At 51.5% G+C, this 20,164-nt stretch overlaps 1 protein-coding gene and 1 long non-coding RNA gene across 7 annotated transcripts in view; one reads left to right on the top strand and one right to left on the bottom strand.

Moving 5' to 3' along the window:
* Positions 1–15,342, top strand: part of PTPRF (protein tyrosine phosphatase receptor type F) — a 376,812-nt gene extending 361,470 nt beyond the window's left edge. For 5 of the 6 annotated variants that reach the window (XM_083868100.1, XM_083868096.1, XM_083868098.1 and 2 more), the window contains 9 exons: positions 4,922–5,041; positions 6,095–6,249; positions 7,528–7,813; positions 9,407–9,585; positions 12,031–12,157; positions 12,380–12,505; positions 13,127–13,281; positions 13,416–13,551; positions 13,687–15,342. In XM_083868100.1, coding sequence (XP_083724226.1) covers positions 4,922–5,041; positions 6,095–6,249; positions 7,528–7,813; positions 9,407–9,585; positions 12,031–12,157; positions 12,380–12,505; positions 13,127–13,281; positions 13,416–13,551; positions 13,687–13,755 — 1,353 coding nt within the window. In that variant the 3' untranslated portion in view covers positions 13,756–15,342. The remainder of the gene's footprint in view (positions 1–4,921; positions 5,042–6,094; positions 6,250–7,527; positions 7,814–9,406; positions 9,586–12,030; positions 12,158–12,379; positions 12,506–13,126; positions 13,282–13,415; positions 13,552–13,686) is intronic. The other variant, XM_083868101.1, reaches the window with a different exon arrangement.
* Positions 15,343–19,237: 3,895 nt separating this feature from the next.
* On the bottom strand, positions 19,238–20,162 carry LOC310912927. The gene is made up of 2 exons (XR_014590745.1): positions 19,780–20,162; positions 19,238–19,697 (listed from the first exon to the last, which is right to left on the bottom strand). It is a non-coding gene; the product is annotated as an uncharacterized lncRNA (long non-coding RNA).
* Between the last annotated feature and the right edge of the window lie 2 nt (positions 20,163–20,164).

The following is a 20,164-nucleotide window of genomic DNA, read 5'->3' as shown; positions in this document are numbered from 1 at the left end:
ATGGCAAAACAGATCTGCTTTTCCTAATGTACAAAAAATAGGCATTGTTGATGGGTTTCCTGGGCTCTTCAAATGCCCTACAGCCTGCAGGGAAAAAGCATCCCTTGGAGATGAGTTGTCTCTGTAGATCCAACCCTAGCTTTGCACTGTGCTTCCTGCTACAGAGCCCTGGGTGTTCTGCCCAATGGTCACTGTCACCCACACAGCCCAAAGAGGCAGGGAAATGATTCTGACCTGCCCTGTGGCTCAGGGCTTGGCACACAGGCTAAGCAAGATGAGAAGCTTCTGATGAACTGCACTCTGCAGCTGAGAGTTACATGGGGACTTTTTTGTGCCTTCACATTTCAATGATGGAGCATATATTTGAAGAACAAGGAAAAGCCCTTCTGGGTTGCCAAATAAATCCATGCCTGGAATCCTGACTCACTTAACTTCTGGGCTTCTTAGTTATGGCAAGGCATTCCAAGGTGCATGTTTCTTGAAGATAACAGGTTTCCTTTGACCCCAGAGGGACTTGTCTTTGCCTGAGATGTCTGTGCTGCAGAGCTGTGTGTTATCTCCCACCAGCACACCCCATCCTATCGTCCTGCAGTATTGGTTTCTGTCCCAAACACAGTGCATGTGGTTGAGCTTTTGGTAACATTGTGAATCCTTGTTATGGGCAGGAAGTGACCAGAGCCCTCACAGAATCTCAGGCAGCCTGCCTCATTGGGCCCACTGCCCAGGGGCTCTGGGCTGACCTAACCAGACCCAGACCCCTGCATTTACTCCCTGGCATTGCCTGCCCATGTCCTGCTGCCTCTTTGGCACATCCTCAGCACTAAAGAGAAGTGGGCAGTTTTCTCTGGCACTGTGGGAGAGGCAGGTTGCCAGGAGAGGCAGTAGAGAAGTCTGGTCATTCCTGAGTTGAACCAGTGATCCACAGCAAGGACTTCCCTGGATGTGTTTGCTGTACCATATACAGGAGTCTCAGCATTTCCTCACAGTAGGGCCCTGGTAGGGTGCTGCAATGTGGACTTCCAGGAGATAATTTTCTCTGGGTTTTTTTGTTGTCTTTTTCAGCATCTAAAAAAGGCAAGATGGCTTTTAGCCACCTTCCTGCTCTGCTTTGCTTCATGCCCTTTTGGTGATGGCTAGAGTTCTCTTGGGTGCACACCTTTTTGGGACCAGTGAAGATCCTAATCCCAGTCATTGCCCATTGCTCCAAACTTTCAGCATGATTCACTGTTCTACAGCTCATTCTGCTCCAGAGCCTTCAAATTTTATCTGATGTAACCCCTTGGGTCCCTGCAGCATTGCTCCCTGCTGATGCTCAGGCTGCTGTGGGACAGCACTGCTCCAGGCAGTCACATGGCATCACAGCATTACCCAAGGGTGACCTTGCTTGAAAGTCCCCTTGCCCAGGGGCTTTAGTGCAAGCACAGGACTGTCTGTCCAGCTGCAGAGCCTGGGGTGGGTAGCAAGGCCTCATGGCATGCTGCCCAGTGCAGAGCAGGCTCTGCTGCCTTTCCAGGCGAGCTCCCCAGGTCACCCTTGGCAGTGCTGTGATAAGCCGACCGGGACCAGCAGCAGCTTGGCAGCCCTGTGGGGGTGACACTGCTTTAAAGGGTTCCTGAGCTGCAGAGGGAAAAAAAATCTTTAAAGAGCATCAGCTTTTATGGTCTGCAATTTCAGCTGGCTTGATGGTCTAAATCATCCTCCCTTTTTCATGTTTTCACAAAGTAAGAAGCACATAAAGGATAGAAATGGCTGGATTGTGCAATTTAGCTGCCTTCAAAGCTTTACAATCAGTTTCAGAATCATTTGGTGGCAGTTCAGAAACACACATTGTAGATTAGCTTTCCCGAAGCTGCGAGTGTGGTGTGTCCCTGCCGGGCTGTGTTGCCAGGAGAGAGGTATTAAAGCAGGATTTCTCCTACCCTGGGCTATCCCCAAGAGCCTGGCAGAGCGAGGTCTCCCAGAGCAGTGCTGTGGCTTGTTCTGTTCCAGCCCAAGCACCAAGCAGCCACCCCTGGGGTGTGATGTCCCCTGGCATTTCATGTCCCCAGGAAGGGGTGTTGAGAGGCTGGTGCTCAAGGGCCCTGGGGAAGAGAAGCCTGGCAGGCACATCATGCTCCAGCCCTCTTGCTGACAGCAGTGCCATCTGGAGCTTGTGAGCAGGGCTGGGAGCAGAGCACAGCTCTCAAGCTGAAGAGAGGTGCCTGGCTGCTCTTGGGCTCAGGGCATCAGAGGGGAGGGACAGGAGCCACTCAGCAAAGCTGCAATAAATGGCTGTTCAGGACATTACTGTGCTCCTTAAGTTAATGAGAAACAAGCACTGCCAGAAGAAAACATCTCTTATCTGCTTTAGTGCCACAGTGCATCGGCTTCAGCATAAAATTTACAGAGCTTGAAAATGGGGCATAAACATTATGGGTAAATTTGGCAGAAAATGTGACTGACTCTTATCTGGTCATGAATAAATAATTTTCAATTACCAGCCCAGGCATTGCTATTATCCCACACAGGGAACTCCTCTGAAGTTTGTTTTGTGCTTGAGTACACAGCCCTGCAGCATGTGGGTGGCAGGAGAGGACTGCTGTCCCTGAGGTGTAGGCACAGGGACAGGCTGTGCTGTTCCCCTGAAACATCCCCTGCAAACCACAGCAAGCAGCTGTCCCCAGAATTTGCAGGATGCCATGTTGCTCTCCTTTCCCTTAGAGAGGGTCACATCATCCCCAAGCCAGGCAAGACAAACTCAGGCCTCAAGGAGACAACTTGCAGCGGCCACCCACTCATGAGGATGGATCAGTTTAGCTGAGAAACAATGTTTGTGCCCTCCAAGTTGCTGGTGCTGCAGCCAGTCAGTGTCAAATGCTCTGTGCCAAGTGAGGAAGAGGAATCCTGAGATTTTTGCAGGGCCTGCCATGTTGCTACAAATCCAAGGCAGCACAGCAGTCCAAATGGCAGGAGACTCTGGGCAGGAGGCAGCAAAACTGCTCTGCTTGCACAGGCACCTGTAGTACCCCATTAGGCAGCCTTGCTCCAGGCACTTCCACCAGGGCAGGCCTTACTGAGAGCAGAACCCAAAAAGCAAGGAGAGATGCATCCTTCTAACTCCCAAGTTGCTGCACTCCAGAGCCAGAGTGCAGGATGAGGACTCTTAGCTCTCACAAGCCCCACCCTGCTGCAAGTGGTTTCAATTAAAAGGCAGAACTTCATTGATTCCTAATTAAGCTTATTGTTTTCCTTCCCACACATTTCCCTGTAAACACATTCTGTTAATAATTAAGTTTACTATTCCTTGACAAGCATAGATGATCTTCCATTCACTCCTCTCTCCTAGGGTGGGAAACCATTTTCGGTGTGGTGCACATGGGTAGGAATGAAGTCTTCCTCCTGTCAGGCAGGCACTGAAACTCTGCAGGGTGGGGGAGCCAGGTACCAAATGAAACAGGGATGCTCAGGGTGCCAATTAAATAGGGAGCTTGAGGCTTCACAGAAAAAAAAATGGAGGAGCAATTTGCAAACACTGAGCTGTGATGAGGAAGGGGAGGAGAGCAGCAGCATGTGAGCAAAGAGGGATATGCAGGGAGGTGAAGGGGGCAGAGGGATGGGCCCCTGGGGGTGTGTTTGGCTGTCTGCCAAGTGGGATGCAACAAGAGCTGTGACCAGTAGCTCAAAGAATTCTAGCTGCAGAATTAGAAGGGGGTGATAAGGATGATGCAGGGCAGCAGGTTTCCAGGGAGCAGCAGATGTTTTTGTGATGGGACAGTGCTGCCTGCAGGAAGGGGCTGAAGGGATAGTTTGGCCACAGTCCATGTGCAAGAAGTTGCAGAGGGAGAACAAGATGAGACTGTGTCTGAGCTGGCATCTGTTCCTTGCAGAGCCTTTGAAACATCTAGGAGATGTAGATTATCAGGGATGTGCCACCTGCCACAGGGGCAGGTTGGTGTTGCTTGGTGATGCTCAATGCACTCAAGCCTACAGCAGTGCAGAGAGGGTGAATACAGCATCCAGGCTGGAGCCCTGGCATGGCCTGTGTCCCACCTGTCTCCAGGGTGGTTTACTGCCCAAGGCCATGCTGGCAGGGGCACCCTGGGGACTCCGGATGTTATGGGGATAGATCTTCCTGTGTTATAGGAAGTGTCTGTTGTGTTGCTTTGTACCATGCTGGACTCAGCTCTGTCCTGCCACAGCTGTGGATGAAGGATGCCAGGCTGGCATAGCTGGGAGCTGGTGGAATACAGGCTGCATCTCATTCACCTGTCCTTTGAGTAGAGCTGTGCCCACAGACACCATTTCCTATTCCCTACTGCACTAGCTCTTCTTCTATCAATACACAGCTGCCAACCTTCTCTTCATCCAGGTGGAGCTCAGGCAGGAGGTGGTTCAAGCAAAGCCCCAAAGATGCCCATAGCACCAAACAGGAGGCATAGCAGAACTACAGCAGGCACAAATCACTGCTAGGATTTGCTGTTCACTGTCTTGGTATCTGGTGTAGCTCTTGCTGATTTGTCTGATGGTCTGGCCCTCTTTGCCACTTCCACCAATGGCTCCAGGGGAAAAGAAAATCCCTCTTTCAATGAGTAGCCACTCATTGAGATCATCTCGGATAGTCAGAGCAGGTGCTAATAACACCGAGTTTGTAGTTCTATTCCCATATGGGCCATTCACTTGAGGACTTGATAATCCTTGTGGGTCCCTTTAGCTCAGAATATTCTTGTGATTCTGAGTCATATGGAAAGGAGTCCAGGGGGTGCTGCCTTTTTGCTGGTGATTGGGACAGTCTGGGGGAAGGAAATAAAGATTTTAGAGCCCCCACATACACACACAATGACTCATTTCTATCTTTACCCTTTGAAGGGCAGAGCCCTGTTCCTCATCCCAGATGCCCCAGCCAGTAGGCCATTACTGACCTATTCTCCTCACCTCCCTGCAGGTAAAGTGTGACCAGTACTGGCCGAGCCGGGGTACGGAAACCTATGGGATGATCCAGGTGACCCTGCTGGACACAGTCGAGCTGGCGACCTACACCGTCCGCACCTTTGCGCTGTGCAAGGTATGGGGCTGGCTGGGCTCTTGCTGCTTCAGGTATTGCAGAGAGGCTTCCCAATGCTGCAGGGTGCTCCATGGCCCACAGGCAGTGGCCACTGGCTGTACCTGTCTTGGCCAGGCATGTGGCCAGTCCACACATGAGCCATGTCTCACAGATGGGCTGCAGTAGGAGATCAGCTGCAGGTTGTCCATCTGGCCACCACTGGACTTTGACCAGGATACTTGATGCTCTTCTGTGTGTTTTCTGTGATTGACCCCAGAACAGGGCTGTTCTTGCCTCTGGTGAGTGTACAGGCAGCAGCTGTCCTCCCATTAGAGGGACAACATGGGAAGCAGTGAATTTTTATTACTTCTGTCACTAATAATGCAAATGGAGGGGCTATTTCTGACCTGAGCACAAGCCCTTCTCTCCTGCCTGCTGCATTCCTCATTAGTATTTGGAAATCCATGGGGGCAGTGCCAGAAGCAGCATGTCAATGCAGACAGGCTTTGCATTGAGCTGTTTCTGTGCATGAGTGATTCTGGGCTGGGGGCCCAGTGCTCAGGGGGGGACACACTCATGCCCCAGGAAGGCCCTAGCAACCAGCCTACTGCTTGCTGCATAGATCACTCAGTGAAGCCCAGAAGAGGAGCAGGACAGTCTGCAGACACAGGCTGATCACCCAGCCCAGGGACAGCATGATGCAGAGAAGCAGGGTGGTAACTGGCAGCTGTAGCCTTTCCATGCCCAGTGCCCATTTTCCCTGAACATGCAGTGAGTATGCAGGTAGTGAACCTGTGCTGTGATGAAAAGAGTCTTTCACCTTCCCTGCAGTCTGCTCCACTCCTGCAGAGATGCTCTGTTGTCTGTAAAACTGCCTGTCTACAGAGCATTTGTATTTATAGGAGCTTTGTAAAAAACTTGCATTTTTCCTCCAAATTTTCACTGGTGAAAGCTCAGTACATGCATCATCACGCAGAGCTTTGCGTGCCTGTTGCTGCTGTTGCCCCATCAGCATGTTCCTGCACTGGGATGAGACTGTTCTCATGCAAAACAACTCCTCTTTGTTTTCAACAGAATGGCTCCAATGAGAAGACAGAGCTGCGACAGTTCCAGTTCATGGCTTGGCCTGACCACGGGGTCCCAGAATACCCCACCCCAATCCTCGCCTTCCTGCGACGGGTCAAGGCCTGTAACCCAACAGATGCTGGGCCCATGGTTGTGCATTGCAGGTAGGACTGTGTGTTTGCCTTCTGGCTGCAGGAGCTTTAACCTGTCTGAAAGTGGAGTCGCCCCTTCTTGTGGGAAAGGTTTCATGGTGGCATAACCTGCACTGCATGCTTGGGCTGGCAGCAGAATTGGCCCAGCAGTGGTAATGCAGTGGTGGCATTTCTATTGCTCCTGCTGTATCAGATTAAACAGCACTGCTGTATGGAGAGCCTCATAAAACACATTTTCCTGCAAAACTGCAAGTGCCATTTAAAAATTATCTGTGCCCATAAGTGGGTGGTACCTTCAGAGGCACATCACTGACAGAAATGCATGCAGTGACCTCCATGAACAATCATATGCAGTATTTACAGTAGCACTCTTTCACAGGGTAGAAAGGCAGCTCTTAAGGCAAAATATTAGTCTACTAAGGCTCAACATCTAACCCAGCCAAGATTTATTTGTACCAGCCAGGAGGGGACTGTTACTGAACAAACCACTCCATCATTGCTGTTCCAGCATACGCCTTACCAGCAGTGTTTAATTCTCTTCTGTCATGCTCTGTTTCAGATGGTAGTGGGGTATAATTAACACACAAACAAGCTGTATTAAAGCCCTGTTAAGGATATGACTTGCACCATAAATGAGGAAATGCCAAGCTCCCTATCTCTGTCTGTGTTTATGTGTCACAACAGTGAATCTGTTGTTTTCAGAGTGCTCTCAGAGTGAGTAGCCTGAGGTTTGCTACTGCCCATCCAATAGTTGTGGAGAGGCATTTGGTGCTTGAGCAAAGGGCTCAGAACAGTTGTGCAAGGCCTCAGCTTTCTGCTTCCCCTCTCAGGCTGGCTGTGCTCATTTTATGGGTGAGGAAGTAGTGACCCAGATTAGGGGACAAGCAGGATGAAAATTACAGACTTCACTGGTGTTAGGGCCCAGCCTGCTCTTCATGTCTTCTGACTTCACACACACATGCTGTCACTCTCCTGCCTGTTAAATACATTTCTCCTTCCCTTGTAGAGGGGCTGCCAGCCACCACAGGGATCAGCAGGGTAGGCACCATGTCCTTTCCACTCCAGCAGTGAAAGGGGAGCAGCAGAAATGCTGAGGAACCTCTCACATTCTCCAGTGATTCTCTCCCTCGCTCCTCCTGTCACTTCTTGTTTGGAGCTCCACTTATAGGGAGCAGCCTTTACTCCCCTTTTGTGTGCCCTAAGTCCAGGTGATCTCTTAAGCACTGTTAGAGCTCGTGTGACATCTGTAGGAGACTGTGTCATCTTAGACTGTGTGCTTTGCTCCCACAGTGCTGGCGTGGGCCGAACCGGCTGCTTCATTGTCATCGACGCCATGCTGGAGCGGATGAAGCACGAGAAGACCGTGGACATCTATGGCCACGTGACGTGCATGCGCTCCCAGCGCAACTACATGGTGCAGACAGAGGACCAGTACATCTTCATCCATGAGGCCTTGCTGGAGGCTAACTTGTGTGGCACTACCGAGGTGCCCGCACGCAACCTCTGCGCCCACATCCAGAAGCTGAGCCAGGTGCTACCAGGCGAGAGCATTACTTCAATGGAGCTGGAATTCAAGGTTGGTGGCAGAGCCCCAGCATCCCACTCTCTAGGGTGCTGTCTCTGCCCACAGAACTCCACAGACTGCTCACCCAGGGGTTGGGAGAGGTGGGCTATGGATCATTACATACAGTTATTCTTCTGTGTTTTTCTAAAGCAGGTAGGCAGTGATTTAAAATACATTTGAATTGTAAAGCTTGTGTCAGCTGCGGTCCCCCCTGGATTGGCAGCTTCTGGGGAGGAGATAAAAGGCAGATGGATGTGCAGTCCCCAGCAGCACATTCTGCTCTAGGTTCACTGTGCGGCAGGAGCTGCATCTGAAATCAGATGCAGATCATGTTAGTGATAATTGATGTTACTGTGAACAACTTGTCTGGAAACAGCTCCAATTTAAATATGTGAGACATTTCTGGTCTCATTTCTTCAATGCTGAGCTCTGTAATCTTTTAACCACCTCAACACCAAGCCTCACTGTCTAGAATTGAAGACTGTTTTAAGGCACACCGTTTTTAAGAAGCCAAGCCCACATTTTTCTGCTTGTATCTGTTCTGCCAGCTGCAGATATTTATTACAGCCTTGGAGCTGGAAGTGAGCTCTGTTAAGTGCCCATATTCTCAGATGAGGTGCATTAGTCCAGTGAACTCTTGCAGGGGAACATAGCTCACGCAGGGAGGCAGCAGACCATGCAGGCTGTGAAATGAACTGCAGCAGTACACCTTCACCCTGGGGATTCCCTCCAAGTGACAAAGGAGCAGGAGAGGCAAAATATTGACTTTCCACGTAAACTGGGAATAGTTGAGAAGCTCTGTCCTGTGGTTATCAGAGCTGCTGGTATCCTGGGGATGGGACAGTAAAACATGCTGCCTGAATGTCTCATGGTGACACCTGCCCTGAGAAACTCCTCACGGGAGCCACAGAATTGTGCTCAACTCAAGCAATTCTGTTGTAAGAAAGACAAAATTTTATTTTCCTTTCATTTCTCCAAGGGTCTCTTGAGAACAGTAGTGAAATTGCCCCTCTCTGTGCCTTGGCAGTGTCCACTGCATGGAAAACCTTGAGGAGCAGGAGGGCCTCACGTGGTTGCACTGCTCCCCAGAGAGCAACCCTGTCCCTCTGCAGAGAGCCTCTGCTGAGGTCCAGCTGCCACTCATTGAGAGAAGAGTGGTTCTGGAGATGCTGGAGGCAGTCTTTTGGGGAAGGAAAACAAAAAAGCTGGCTGGAGGAAGAGTGATTTCTGTTTGTATCTGCCAGCAGATCTAAGTAACACATTTACCATGACTCCAGTTTACAGGACTCAAAGAGAGCCATAAAATGTCTCACAGTAACCCAAAATAGATCTTCTTTACCTAAAACTGTCACAATTCTCACATTTTCTTGGGTTCTTCTGGGGTGAGAAGTAAATAGCAAGACATTGTTGGACGAGGAAAAGCTTTGCTTCCCTGCCACCACCAAGCATACATCCCTGGCTCAGCCAGGTACAAAGCTTCATGGCTCTGTGTGTGTCAGCTGCTGTGGGTCTCCACTCCACTACATGACTGTTGCCAGGAGCTCGATTCTGTCCCCAGATTGCTGCATCCCCAGCAGGGATCTCATGTGTCTCCTCCTCTTTCAGATGCTGGCCAGTTCCAAAGCACATACCTCACGTTTCATCAGTGCCAACCTCCCGTGCAACAAATTCAAGAACCGCCTCGTGAACATCATGCCATATGAGCTGACGAGAGTCTGCCTGCAGCCCATCCGAGGTGTCGAGGGCTCTGACTACATCAATGCCAGCTTCATAGATGGCTACAGGTGAGGATTACCTTGGGTGACTGTGCCAGCTTGTCCTGCCTGCTGGGGAACCCAGGCAGAGCTGCCTTCTGTTTCCCAAGGACTGGTCCTGACTGCCTGAGGTGAGCCAGGGACCACTTTGGTGCATTTTATCTATTTCCATCTTCTCAGACACTGCAGTGTGTGTAGTTACAATATGTGAAGACTGCCTGTGAGTGAGTACTGCCAGGCTGGCTTGTGTTGCTGTAGAAAGATGCCCATATGGCTGGAGTGGCAGGCTGTGTTGGCTCCTGGGGAGGTTTTATGGGATATTCTAGTAGGCATCCCTTGGCTTGTGTTTTATATCTATAGTACCTAACACAAATCTGCCTCCCCTCTTGTAGTAACTGGAGTTGGGAGTGTGCTTCCACTGAATGGCTGACTCTGGCAGCAGCTCAAGGCCTGTTCCGTGTCTTGATTTGGGAGGAGTCCGGATCCTCAGGCAGGGCTGATGCTGGATACTGGGAAGCCCATTAGCAGGTTCCTCTCTCCAGAACACAGTTTAAAAAGCACAAATTAAGACTTACTGGGGCAGTAATGCTTAAGTTTTCTGTATCTGTTTGCTGACATTCTCAGATGCTAAATGCCAGGAGAGAAGAACAGTCCAGTGGTCACATCCCCTTCCCAAACAACTCCTAGACAATAATCCAAACCAAATCACAGTGATGCACATAAAAGGCCTGTTCCTGTCATCTCTCTGTGCACCACCCCAGTAGGGTCATCTCTCATGTGCACCCTCATCAGTGCTGGAGTGGGGGATAAAGTGATGGATGTGGCACATGTCCCTTCCAGCTTGGCTTTGCCCACCTGTCTCTTTTGGGCTGGTAATCTCCCAGAAGCAAAAGGCACTGCCAAAGGGAACAGATGTGGGTGCAGCCAGGCCAGCAGCTTTGTGCCTTGTAGCTGCTCCAGCAGCTGAGCCCAGCAAGAGTTCCCAGGGAGAAGGGTTACGTGGAGGCAAGAGTGGAGAAGGAGCAAAAGGGGAGCAACCCCAGGAGCATCCCAACACAGGAAAACTGCAGCAAGCCAGGCTCCCTCAGGGTGGGACAGAGTAATGGGAAGGATGAAGGGGCTGGAGAAAAACTGTCACAGAGCAAAGGGAGCCTCCACTCCCTCCTGTCTGTGTGGTGCAGAGCCATCGACCACCACTCATTAAGGTGGCTGCCTGGCTGCAGCCTGAGTCTGACAGATGGACTGCAGCTACTGTCCTGGCTCCAGAGCTGATGGGGTGCAACACTGGCTTTGCCTCTTGGTGATGCTATGGAGGGAGGGCAAGGGCTGCAGCACAGCAGGTGGTGCCATTTCATGTACTACTTACCCCATCCCCAAGTTCTGTTATCTCTTCCCATGCCTTCCTTTGAACCAGCATTCTTCTAGTTATCTAGAAAGAAATCAGTTGGCCCAAGGTCTTGCAGATATCACTGATGCTGCATCTTTATTAGCTTTTCACTTCGTTGTGCATTCCCATTCCCTGTTTTTTACGATATGTTATAAATCCACCTTGAAGCAGCCCTTGTCTGTATCCCGCATGTTACAGCTGCCCTGCAGCACGTTCATTAATTTTAGCACCATTAAAAATAGCACCAGTAGAGAGACGAAGGCAGAACGGAGAGAGGAAGACAGGATGGAAGAAGCCGGCCCTGGTCCCGTGGGCTCCAGCGCCCCACAGTGGTCGAGCCAGCCCGGGCTCTGCTGTGCCAGGCTGGGAGCTCAGAGAGCCACGGTACCAGCATGTTAGAGCTGAGTCCAAAGCACCGAGAGGGCTTTCTTCAGGGTGGGGACAGTCTGGGCCAGGTCACAGGGAAAATTAGGGGAGGTGCTCTGGTCGGCAGTGGAACCAAGAATAAATTCTGAAGCTTTAGAAAAGCAAACAAAACGGTATTCATGGTTTCCACACTGCCCTCATTATTGTCTGGAGTGGGTGTAATCCAGGTGACCTGGTTCAGCTGCTCTGTGTTTTCCCATGCAATGGGAGGGACGGTGAGTACTGCAGAGAGTAAAAGTGCAGGAACACAGGGGTGCTGCTGGGATCATCCCCAAGCACAGTCTCTCGTCCCAGCCCAGGTGGGTGCTGGCAGCCTGCTAGTGGGGGCCTGGGTGCCAAGAGGGCTCTCAGTGCAACAGCAGCACTGGAGACAAGCAGCAGCAAGAGGCTGGACTGGGGACACATCACTGCAGCAAGGACTAAGCTTTACTGGATCCTCCATGTTGTGTGCTCACTGTTTCTGTGGGGAGCACTTAGAAGACAAGTGCTGGAAAGGCTCATCTCTCCCAGAGCCCATGGCTCATCCTAGAGACCTGCCTCCTACAGCTGGATTGTCAGCCTTGCTCCCTGGTACCATGGGGCCCAGCTCACCCACGAGTCCCCAGGAGCAGCTGCTCCCCATCTCTGAGAAGCTGCTCTGAGCACCATTATGTTTGTCACAGGCATCAGAAGGCCTACATCGCCACGCAGGGACCACTGGCTGAGACCACGGAGGATTTCTGGCGGATGCTCTGGGAGCACAACTCCACCATTGTGGTGATGTTGACAAAGCTGCGTGAGATGGGCCGGGTACGAGTCCTGCTGTGGGGAGAAGGGAGCTATGGGGCTGCTGTGTGTGGGCATGAGCTCTTGGCTCATCCCAGTCTGTGTTTGGCTCCACTTGGTCTGGGCAAGCCCCGCACTGTCTGGTGGCTGACCCTGTGGCCCCAGAACCACATAGGCTCCCGGGGAGCGGGAGGGAGGAGCAGCAGCTTGTCAGTCCTCATGTCTTACCCTGCTTCTCATCCACAGGAGAAATGCCATCAGTACTGGCCTGCAGAGCGCTCTGCCCGGTACCAGTACTTTGTGGTGGACCCCATGGCAGAGTACAACATGCCACAGTACATCCTCCGGGAGTTCAAGGTGACAGATGCCAGGGTGAGTGCATCTGCTGGTTCGCCAGCTCCTCTGCATCTCATGCTTCTGCCCCACCCAGGCCAGTCAAGGGGGCATGCAACAGCTCCTGGAGAAATGGGAAAGTAAATGCTGCCTTGCACTGCAGGCAAAAAGGGCTGCTGCCCACTGCCTGCTGCTCCTCTCTCCAGAGATTCCTGCCCTGCCAGCTGTGTCAGCCGCATAAGCTGCTCAGGGATCCCTGTCAGCACCAGACCCTGCCTTGCCTGGGCTGCTCACTTGGGCAAGCATTTAACACAGGTCCCCTTGCACCTGGAGTCTGTGTGTGCAGCATCTGACCAAGACACAGGATCCTTGTGTTACAGTAAACATGTTCCTAGGGTGGAGCTGGACCCCAAACACTGACCCAATGGGCCCTGTAGGGCCCCAAAGCCCTGGTCAGCTCAGCCACCCTGGGCTGAACGTGGGAGAACAGAGACAGGATCCAAACATGCAGCAAAAGAGCTGCCTGGGCTCATCCTTGGCCTGTGCACCTTCTCACCTGGTCTAGTTCAGGGAGTCTTAGAGCAGGTCAGAGCAGCAGTGCTGAGGGGAGTGAGATCAGGCCCTCACAGTGGTTCACATCTAACACCCTTCTCCCCGCAGGACGGCCAGTCACGGACCATCCGCCAGTTCCAGTTCACAGACTGGCCTGAGCAGGGAGTGCCAAAGACAGGAGAGGGTTTCATTGACTTCATTGGGCAGGTGCACAAGACCAAGGAGCAGTTCGGGCAGGATGGGCCCATCACGGTGCACTGCAGGTAAGAGGACTGCAGCCTCTCCCCAGTGAGCAGGTCCCTGTGCTCCAGGAGCGGCTTGCACCACTCCTAGGAGCTCTGCAGAGCCTTTCTGGGGCTGGCAGGACTCATAATGGCCCCTCTTGCTCCCTGTGCAGTGCTGGAGTTGGGCGCACTGGTGTGTTCATCACACTCAGCATTGTGCTGGAGAGGATGCGCTACGAGGGTGTGGTGGACATGTTCCAGATGGTGAAGACCTTGCGGACGCAGCGGCCGGCCATGGTGCAGACAGAGGTGAGTTCCTCTCCTGTGCATGGCACTGGAGATCTGTTAGAGAAGGGAGGGGCCTGATGTCTCTGGATGTTGGACCCTACAGCCCACTGTCCTTGTGTCCCCACTGCTCATGTTTCCCTCATTGCTGCCTTGCAGGACCAGTACCAGCTGTGCTACAGAGCAGCACTGGAGTACCTTGGCAGCTTCGACCACTATGCAACGTAACAGTGCTTTCCTCCAGTCGCGGTGGGGATGTCTAGGAGTGGAGACGGGTCCCTCTGAGCCAGAGCCGCCCATTCCTCAGTCCTTCTGTACAGGTGGAGGTACTGCCCAGGCAGCAGACCTCCATGCCAACCAGTTTTGACCACGGCATTTAGGAACTTAGCCCCAGCGCCAAATGAGGGAATCTGACTCCAAAAGCATTTCCAGTCTCTGGCTGAATTTCTGCTCATGTGCATCTCTCACCCTCTCTCATGCCGACTGCATTTCACAGCGAGGCTTTAGGTGGGTGGAATGGGATCTTTTTTTGAAACATGTAAAATAGTTACTAGTGGTTTTTATAATCTTCTCTTTTATTTTTTGCAAGTCTTAATGTTTTGCCCAAGCAGAACTGGACCTGCCAAACCTTTGGGAGTTGGGTTTTTTGTTTTTTTAATTTCCTTTTGCTTTTACATTTTTTACTGCCCTGTGTTTATTTCAGCCCAGTCACTGCTGGTTCTGCCCATTTTAGTGCAGCTTCCTTGGTAATTCGCAGCAGCTGGCTTGTGGTTCCTGCCCATCTCCATTCCCCATAGGCTTTTTAATCCTCTGTAGAATATGAAATTTCATGGAACTGGACCTAAGCTACCAATTATTTTTTTAGTCTTCTCCCCCCCCCATTATTTCCTTAGTAGGTTTGGGTTTGGGAGGGCATGTGGGGTCGCCAAAGAAGCGTCCCTTTGTCAGCTGGAAACCGTTCAGTCCTATTACAATACGTGTTCAACCAATCCAGTGACCGTGTGTATTGGCAGATCCTGATATGACGTGAGTTGTCGTCGCCTTGTTTGTGAGAGACCCGACATCCCGGGCTCCAGGCATTGGAACCTCTTTTTGTGTGTCTTGCTGGAAAGGGGGCAGGAGTAGTGAGGGGGTCTCACGGTTCCCCAGGGAGGGGATGGAAAGAGCAAGACACGGCCCTTTGTGTTAATCCCATGGTTCTGTGCGTGCAAGCGCCATCCTGTCACCTCTCACCAGTGGAGTGCGTCAGAGCGTTGACAAAGGCAAGGAGCACAAGCCCAGCTGATCCACAGGAGAGCTGGACCAGCTCTCTTTGGAAGCAGGGTACTTCAGGGAAGGGGAGGGGAGTACACATGGCTTCAGAGGTTGGGTGTATCTGTAATTTCTGCTATCCTGCAAATGTTAAGAGTCACTAGAATATGTACTTTCCGCTACTTCAGGATGTTCTAATGAACCAATGTGGCAAGACTACTGGACTTAATTTAATGGTACTATATATTAATACTCCTTATTATATCACGCTTGCACTGAAGATGGGGAGTGAGCAGCCCTCTTTTGAGTGCATTGAGTTATGAATAAAGGTGGTGGAAGGGTATCTAATTGTATTATCACATGTATTCCGAATGTTAAGAATCCAAGCTACGTTGAAATCAGCAATCCAGGGTTGGTAATGTTGGAGGACACATTCATTTTTACCTTGTGGATGCATAGTGCTGTAGGGGTCACTGTTGTATACAGTCTGTTTTCTATTTGTTAATAAAAAAAATCTACAGCATCATTGCATAACTCTTGATGTTAATAAATTTGAATAATTGGGTTTCATACAAGCTGGCTTTCCTGTCTGTTTCTTTTGCAATAAGCAGAGACCATAGAATCTTCTGGCAATGGGCACACTCCTCAGCTTGTGGCAGGTAAGTTCTTTCCCACAAGTATATCCCAGCCATGAGTGCGCCACACTTTCTGCAGGGACCCTGTGCCTGCAGGGAGCTTGGAAGCCTTCTGTGACAATTCCCTTTGTGTGTGCTCACCTCCTGCCTACCTGCAGCTGTACAGGAGTGCACTGACTGGCTGGACTTGCAGGAAAGAGAGGGGTCAGTGGTGATGGCTGTGGTGACAATATCAGTTGTTGCCAACCTCCTGGGACGCTGTAGTAATGCTGTTCTGTAGCACTGAGCACAGTCATGTATTCAAAGTTAGTGCTTAGCAGTAAAGCCATCACCTGGCCCCTGACTGCAGAGCAGCACCCGAGTTTGTTCAGGTGTGAAAGCCCTGCCCAGGCTGGCAGCCCTGCCTGCTCTGTGTGGACAGCCCAGCCCAGCCCAGCCCTACCCATGTATGAACTGCAAAGCACCAAGTGTCGGCTCCTGGAGAGATCAGCACCTGCACACAGCCCAGGGGTGTGAGGGAAAAGCCAGTGCAAGGGGCAGAACCACATGGATCAGGGCCCTATGGTATTTCCATCCTTCCCAAGGGAGCCAAATCTGCCCTGGCCAGCATGTCCACGATGGGTGGGAGTGCATGGCAGACTGATAAGCCTTTCCCTAGCGTGGCTGTGGGATTCCTCAGTGACTGCTGGAGCTCAGTCACACGTGGCATTCACTGCCAGGCCAGACCAGTTCCTGGGTAGGTGCCGCGCAGAAATGTTTTCCCCCTGCCTGAGTCATTCTCACTGCACTGCTTCACTACGGAGTGGCCTGAAGGGCTGTTGGGCAGCCTCAGTGAGGATGCAGATCCAAGGGCAAAGCCCGCTCCTGCCCTTGTGAGGCAGCACACGTGTGCAGGTGTGTGTGTGGGCACGTGTCAGCGTTGCTGGCATTGGGTGCTCGCCATCGCTGTCAGGGCCCAGGATGGCAGAGCAGCACAACCAACACCTGCTCACACACGGGTGTGTCTGGGGGGGAAGGGCACCACACTCACTGTCGGCAGCCAGCCAGCTGGGAGATGGGCAGTGAGCACCTGCCTGTGCTGCAGCAACAGTGCTCAGGCTGTGCTGCCAAACCACAGGTGGTGACAATGCTGCTGCCACTCACTGAGCACTCACCAGGCACTGCCACAAGAACAGCACAAAGCTGTTAGTCCATGTACAGCCTTGAATGCAGACATTCTCACCAAAAGTTGCCAGAACACTTACAGATACATGCGCATGCGTGGACCTTCTTTCTCCTTGTCCAGGAACACTTTGCACTTCCTTCTCCACCTGTGGGTTTGTCTATGGACTGAGCAGAAGCAGGAGAAGGCAGAGAAAGGGTGAAGAACCTCAAGACAGAATGCACAAAGAGTAACATGAGTGAGCCTAGGCCTCTGTGACAAGGCTGTTGCTGGTAGCCACACGGCCAAAGCCTCGTGCTTGACCTCACAGGCCAAGAAAGGCTCAGTGCACAATGTGTGAGGATGTGCCACCTTGGAAAGGGCACAAGCTCCCAGAGGTCAGAGAGCAGCAAAAACTGTGAGAGCAGCTGCTGCTGTGACAGTTTTTCTTCAGCCACTTTTCTCCTTTCGCCTGCTCACAGCCGACACTGCTCCAAAGGGAATGGACTCATATCATTTTAAAAGCACTTATTCTTTCAACATTTCTTTCCTATTATTTCTGTATATCTCAAAAAATAAAAGAGGAACAAAAAAACCATAGTGCATAGTGGATAAACAGCAATGCCAACTTGATCTGCCCTCTGAGCCAGCACCACAGCTTGTGCCACAGTCAGAGCTACCATGCTTCCTCCCAGGGCTTGCTAATGACTTTCCTAGGCTGCACTGCTCAGCTTTTCCTGGCTAGAAAGGATTGAAAGGATTTGCCACAGCTGCCTTGCTGCCTTTTTTTTTTTTTTTTTTTTTTTTTTTTCTTCCATTATTTTCTTTGGTATCAGCTTGAGATTTTTCTTTCCTTCTGGTACCAGTACCACACTGTACTCCAGATGTGAAGGGAATGGTCTGGAGACGGTGCTGTAAGACACTTCAGCTTCTTCTGTTTGGAGTCTCAAACAGACCAACCATATTTGCATTGAGCAATGGAGCTGGGCTATTACTGCTGTCTTCTTTTTTTTCTTTTTTCTTTTTTTCCCTGGTGAAAAATTTCCATTCCTAGGTTATACCAGGTAGCCCCAATGCTGCCTCAGATAAGCAGCTCTGTAAAGGCCACAGTCTGACAGGTGGGACAGCAGCTAAATGGCAGCTAGTCAAAGGTGAATTTCTGGGCACTGAGGTGTCATTCTGCTCTTTCTATTTTCATATTTTTATTCATACCACTGATGCTTGTAGCAAGAGCTGTGCAGGCACTGCCCAAGCTTGGCTCGCCTCCTAGTGATGTTAATTCACAGGATCATAAGAGTGGTTTGGGTTAGAAGAGACCTTTAAAGATCAGCTACTCCAAATAACATCTTGACCAAGCACTATCCCTTTGGGATTCCATGGCTTTAAATTTTGTTTTTCAAAGGCAAAATAGTTGTTAAATAAAGGGAAAAAAATAGCTGTAACACTGAAAAAAATCTGAGCAGACTCTGCACAGTAGCTTGGCAACTCCTTCCCCCACAGTCCTCGAATTTCTTGTCCTCAGCAACACTGCCATTTTCATTTGTAACATTTCCTAGTTAAGAGTGACTTCTTTTTTTCTCTTTTTACCTTTTTTCCCTGTTTGACCTGGTTTATTTCTGAGGGCAGGAATAATTCTGATCCTTCCAATTAAAAGCTCATTGTTGCCCTTTTGCCAGTTATAACAAGCAATCTCAGTCCTCAGTAACAATTACAGGTTAGTGAGCTTCCATGCCTACACATTTCAGCTCACAGGAACATTTTGCCACTTGTCATCTTGAAAAGGCTGACTCGTGTCTCTTGTGGGCAGCGGGTCAAGGGAGGTGATTCTGCCCCCCTGCTTTGCTCTTGTGAGACCCCACCTGGAGCACTGTGTCCAGCTCTGGGGTCCCAAACACAGCAATAACATGGACCTGCTGGATCAGGTCCAGAGGAGGTCACAAAGATGCTCAAAGGGCTGGAGCAGCTTTCCTGTGAAGACAGGCTGAGAGAGTTGGGGCTGTTCAGCCTGGAGAAGTGAAGGCTCCAGGGAGACCTTACACAATTTCTGTGCCTGAAGACGGAATTGGAGCAGGGCTTTTCACAAGGGCCTGTAGTGATAGGACAAGGGGAAATGGCTTTGAACTCAAAAGAGGGCAGGATTAGATTAGATCTAAGGAAGAAACTCTTCCCTACAAGGGTGATGAGGCACTGAAACAGATTGCCCAGAGAACTTATGGATGCCTCATCCCTGGGAATTTTCCAGGCCAGGTTGGATGGGACTTCGAGCAACCTGGTCTGGTGGAAGGTGTCCCTGTCCAATGCAAGGGGGTGGAACAAGATAATCTTCAAGGTCTCTTCCAACTCAAACCTATGATTCTGTGATAATAGAAAGTTGGTGTTTCTTGACTAAAGGATGGCAAATGCAGCTGCCAAGCCACCAGAAAGGCCAGAAATGCGATTTGTCTCAAAACTGTTACCTGATTGTCTGATTTTTTTTTTTTAATAAGAGGCTGTGTGTTGTGCCTGCTGCTGCTATAATCCACTTTGGGGGCTTGGTGTGTATATACCTGTCAATTCAAAATCTGGGCAGGTCAGAGAGGAGGCAAACCAAGGAAAACCTGTGTTGGAGTGGTGTTTTGTCAGGCCATTCAGGGCTGCTGCCTGCCCGTAGCATGACAGCAAAGGAAACACGTATCAGAAGAAACAGAGTGAAATCAAGGTTTTATTTAGGCATGAGGGACCAAGCACGGTCTCTGAGGATGGCTTTTTCAGCTGCGTTGTGCTTACTTTCAAGGCTGCTCATTGGCACTTAGAGATTTAAAATTCATTTAGCACAGCAGAGTCTGAAAATCGCCGCCAGCCCCAGCCAAGGAGAGGTCAGTGTCCCTAGACAGGACCTGTTAAGAACTCGGCCTTGTACACACAAAAGGCATTTGCTGCTAAAGCTCTGCTGTCAGGTCCCAGTCCTTGACACAAACGGTGGCGGGTTATTGGCAGCATCCTCTGGCTACGGCAGCGCTTTTCCCGTTTCCACACGGCCGGAGTGCGCTGGCCGAGCGCCCTGGCCTGGGCCGGGCCTGGGGCCGCTCCAGCCTCCCTCTGCGTCCGCTGCCAAACGTTCGCCAAGTATCAAATTCTACTCGGGCTTTGTTTACACACGGAAACTGTAGGAGTATAATTAGCGGGGTTCGCGTGCCCGGTTGGCAGGCGCCTGTTGTGGGTCACCGCTCTGCGCCCGAAACTCACCCGCTCACTGCAGCACCCACGTATCCGGGGTTAGCGTCCACCTCGCGCTGAGCGCCCGCTGGACCGGGGTTAGTTTGACCCGGCGACGCTCCCCGGTGCCCGTGGGGACGCGGGAAGGATCCCGGGGGGACGCGGGCGGCACCGGGACTGTCCCCGCCGGGACTGCGCGGCCTGAGGGCGCCCCGGAGAGCCCCCCTCCCCGCCAAACGCCCCCTAGCGACTGCCTGGTCCCGCCCGCCCGCCTGCCTAGCAACCGCCCCGCGCCCGGCCTCCTGATTCGCTGACCCGCCCCGACCGGCCGTCGAATTCCTATTGGCTGCGAAGCGGGCAGTGGGCAGCGATTGGCTGCGGCGGCGGAGGGAAGAGGCGGGGCGGCCGGGCGGGG

Source organism: Zosterops lateralis, assembly GCF_965231275.1.
Source record: "Zosterops lateralis genome assembly, chromosome: 9".
Lineage (NCBI taxonomy): Eukaryota > Metazoa > Chordata > Aves > Passeriformes > Zosteropidae > Zosterops > Zosterops lateralis.
This window is presented reverse-complemented; position numbering and strand designations above follow the sequence as displayed.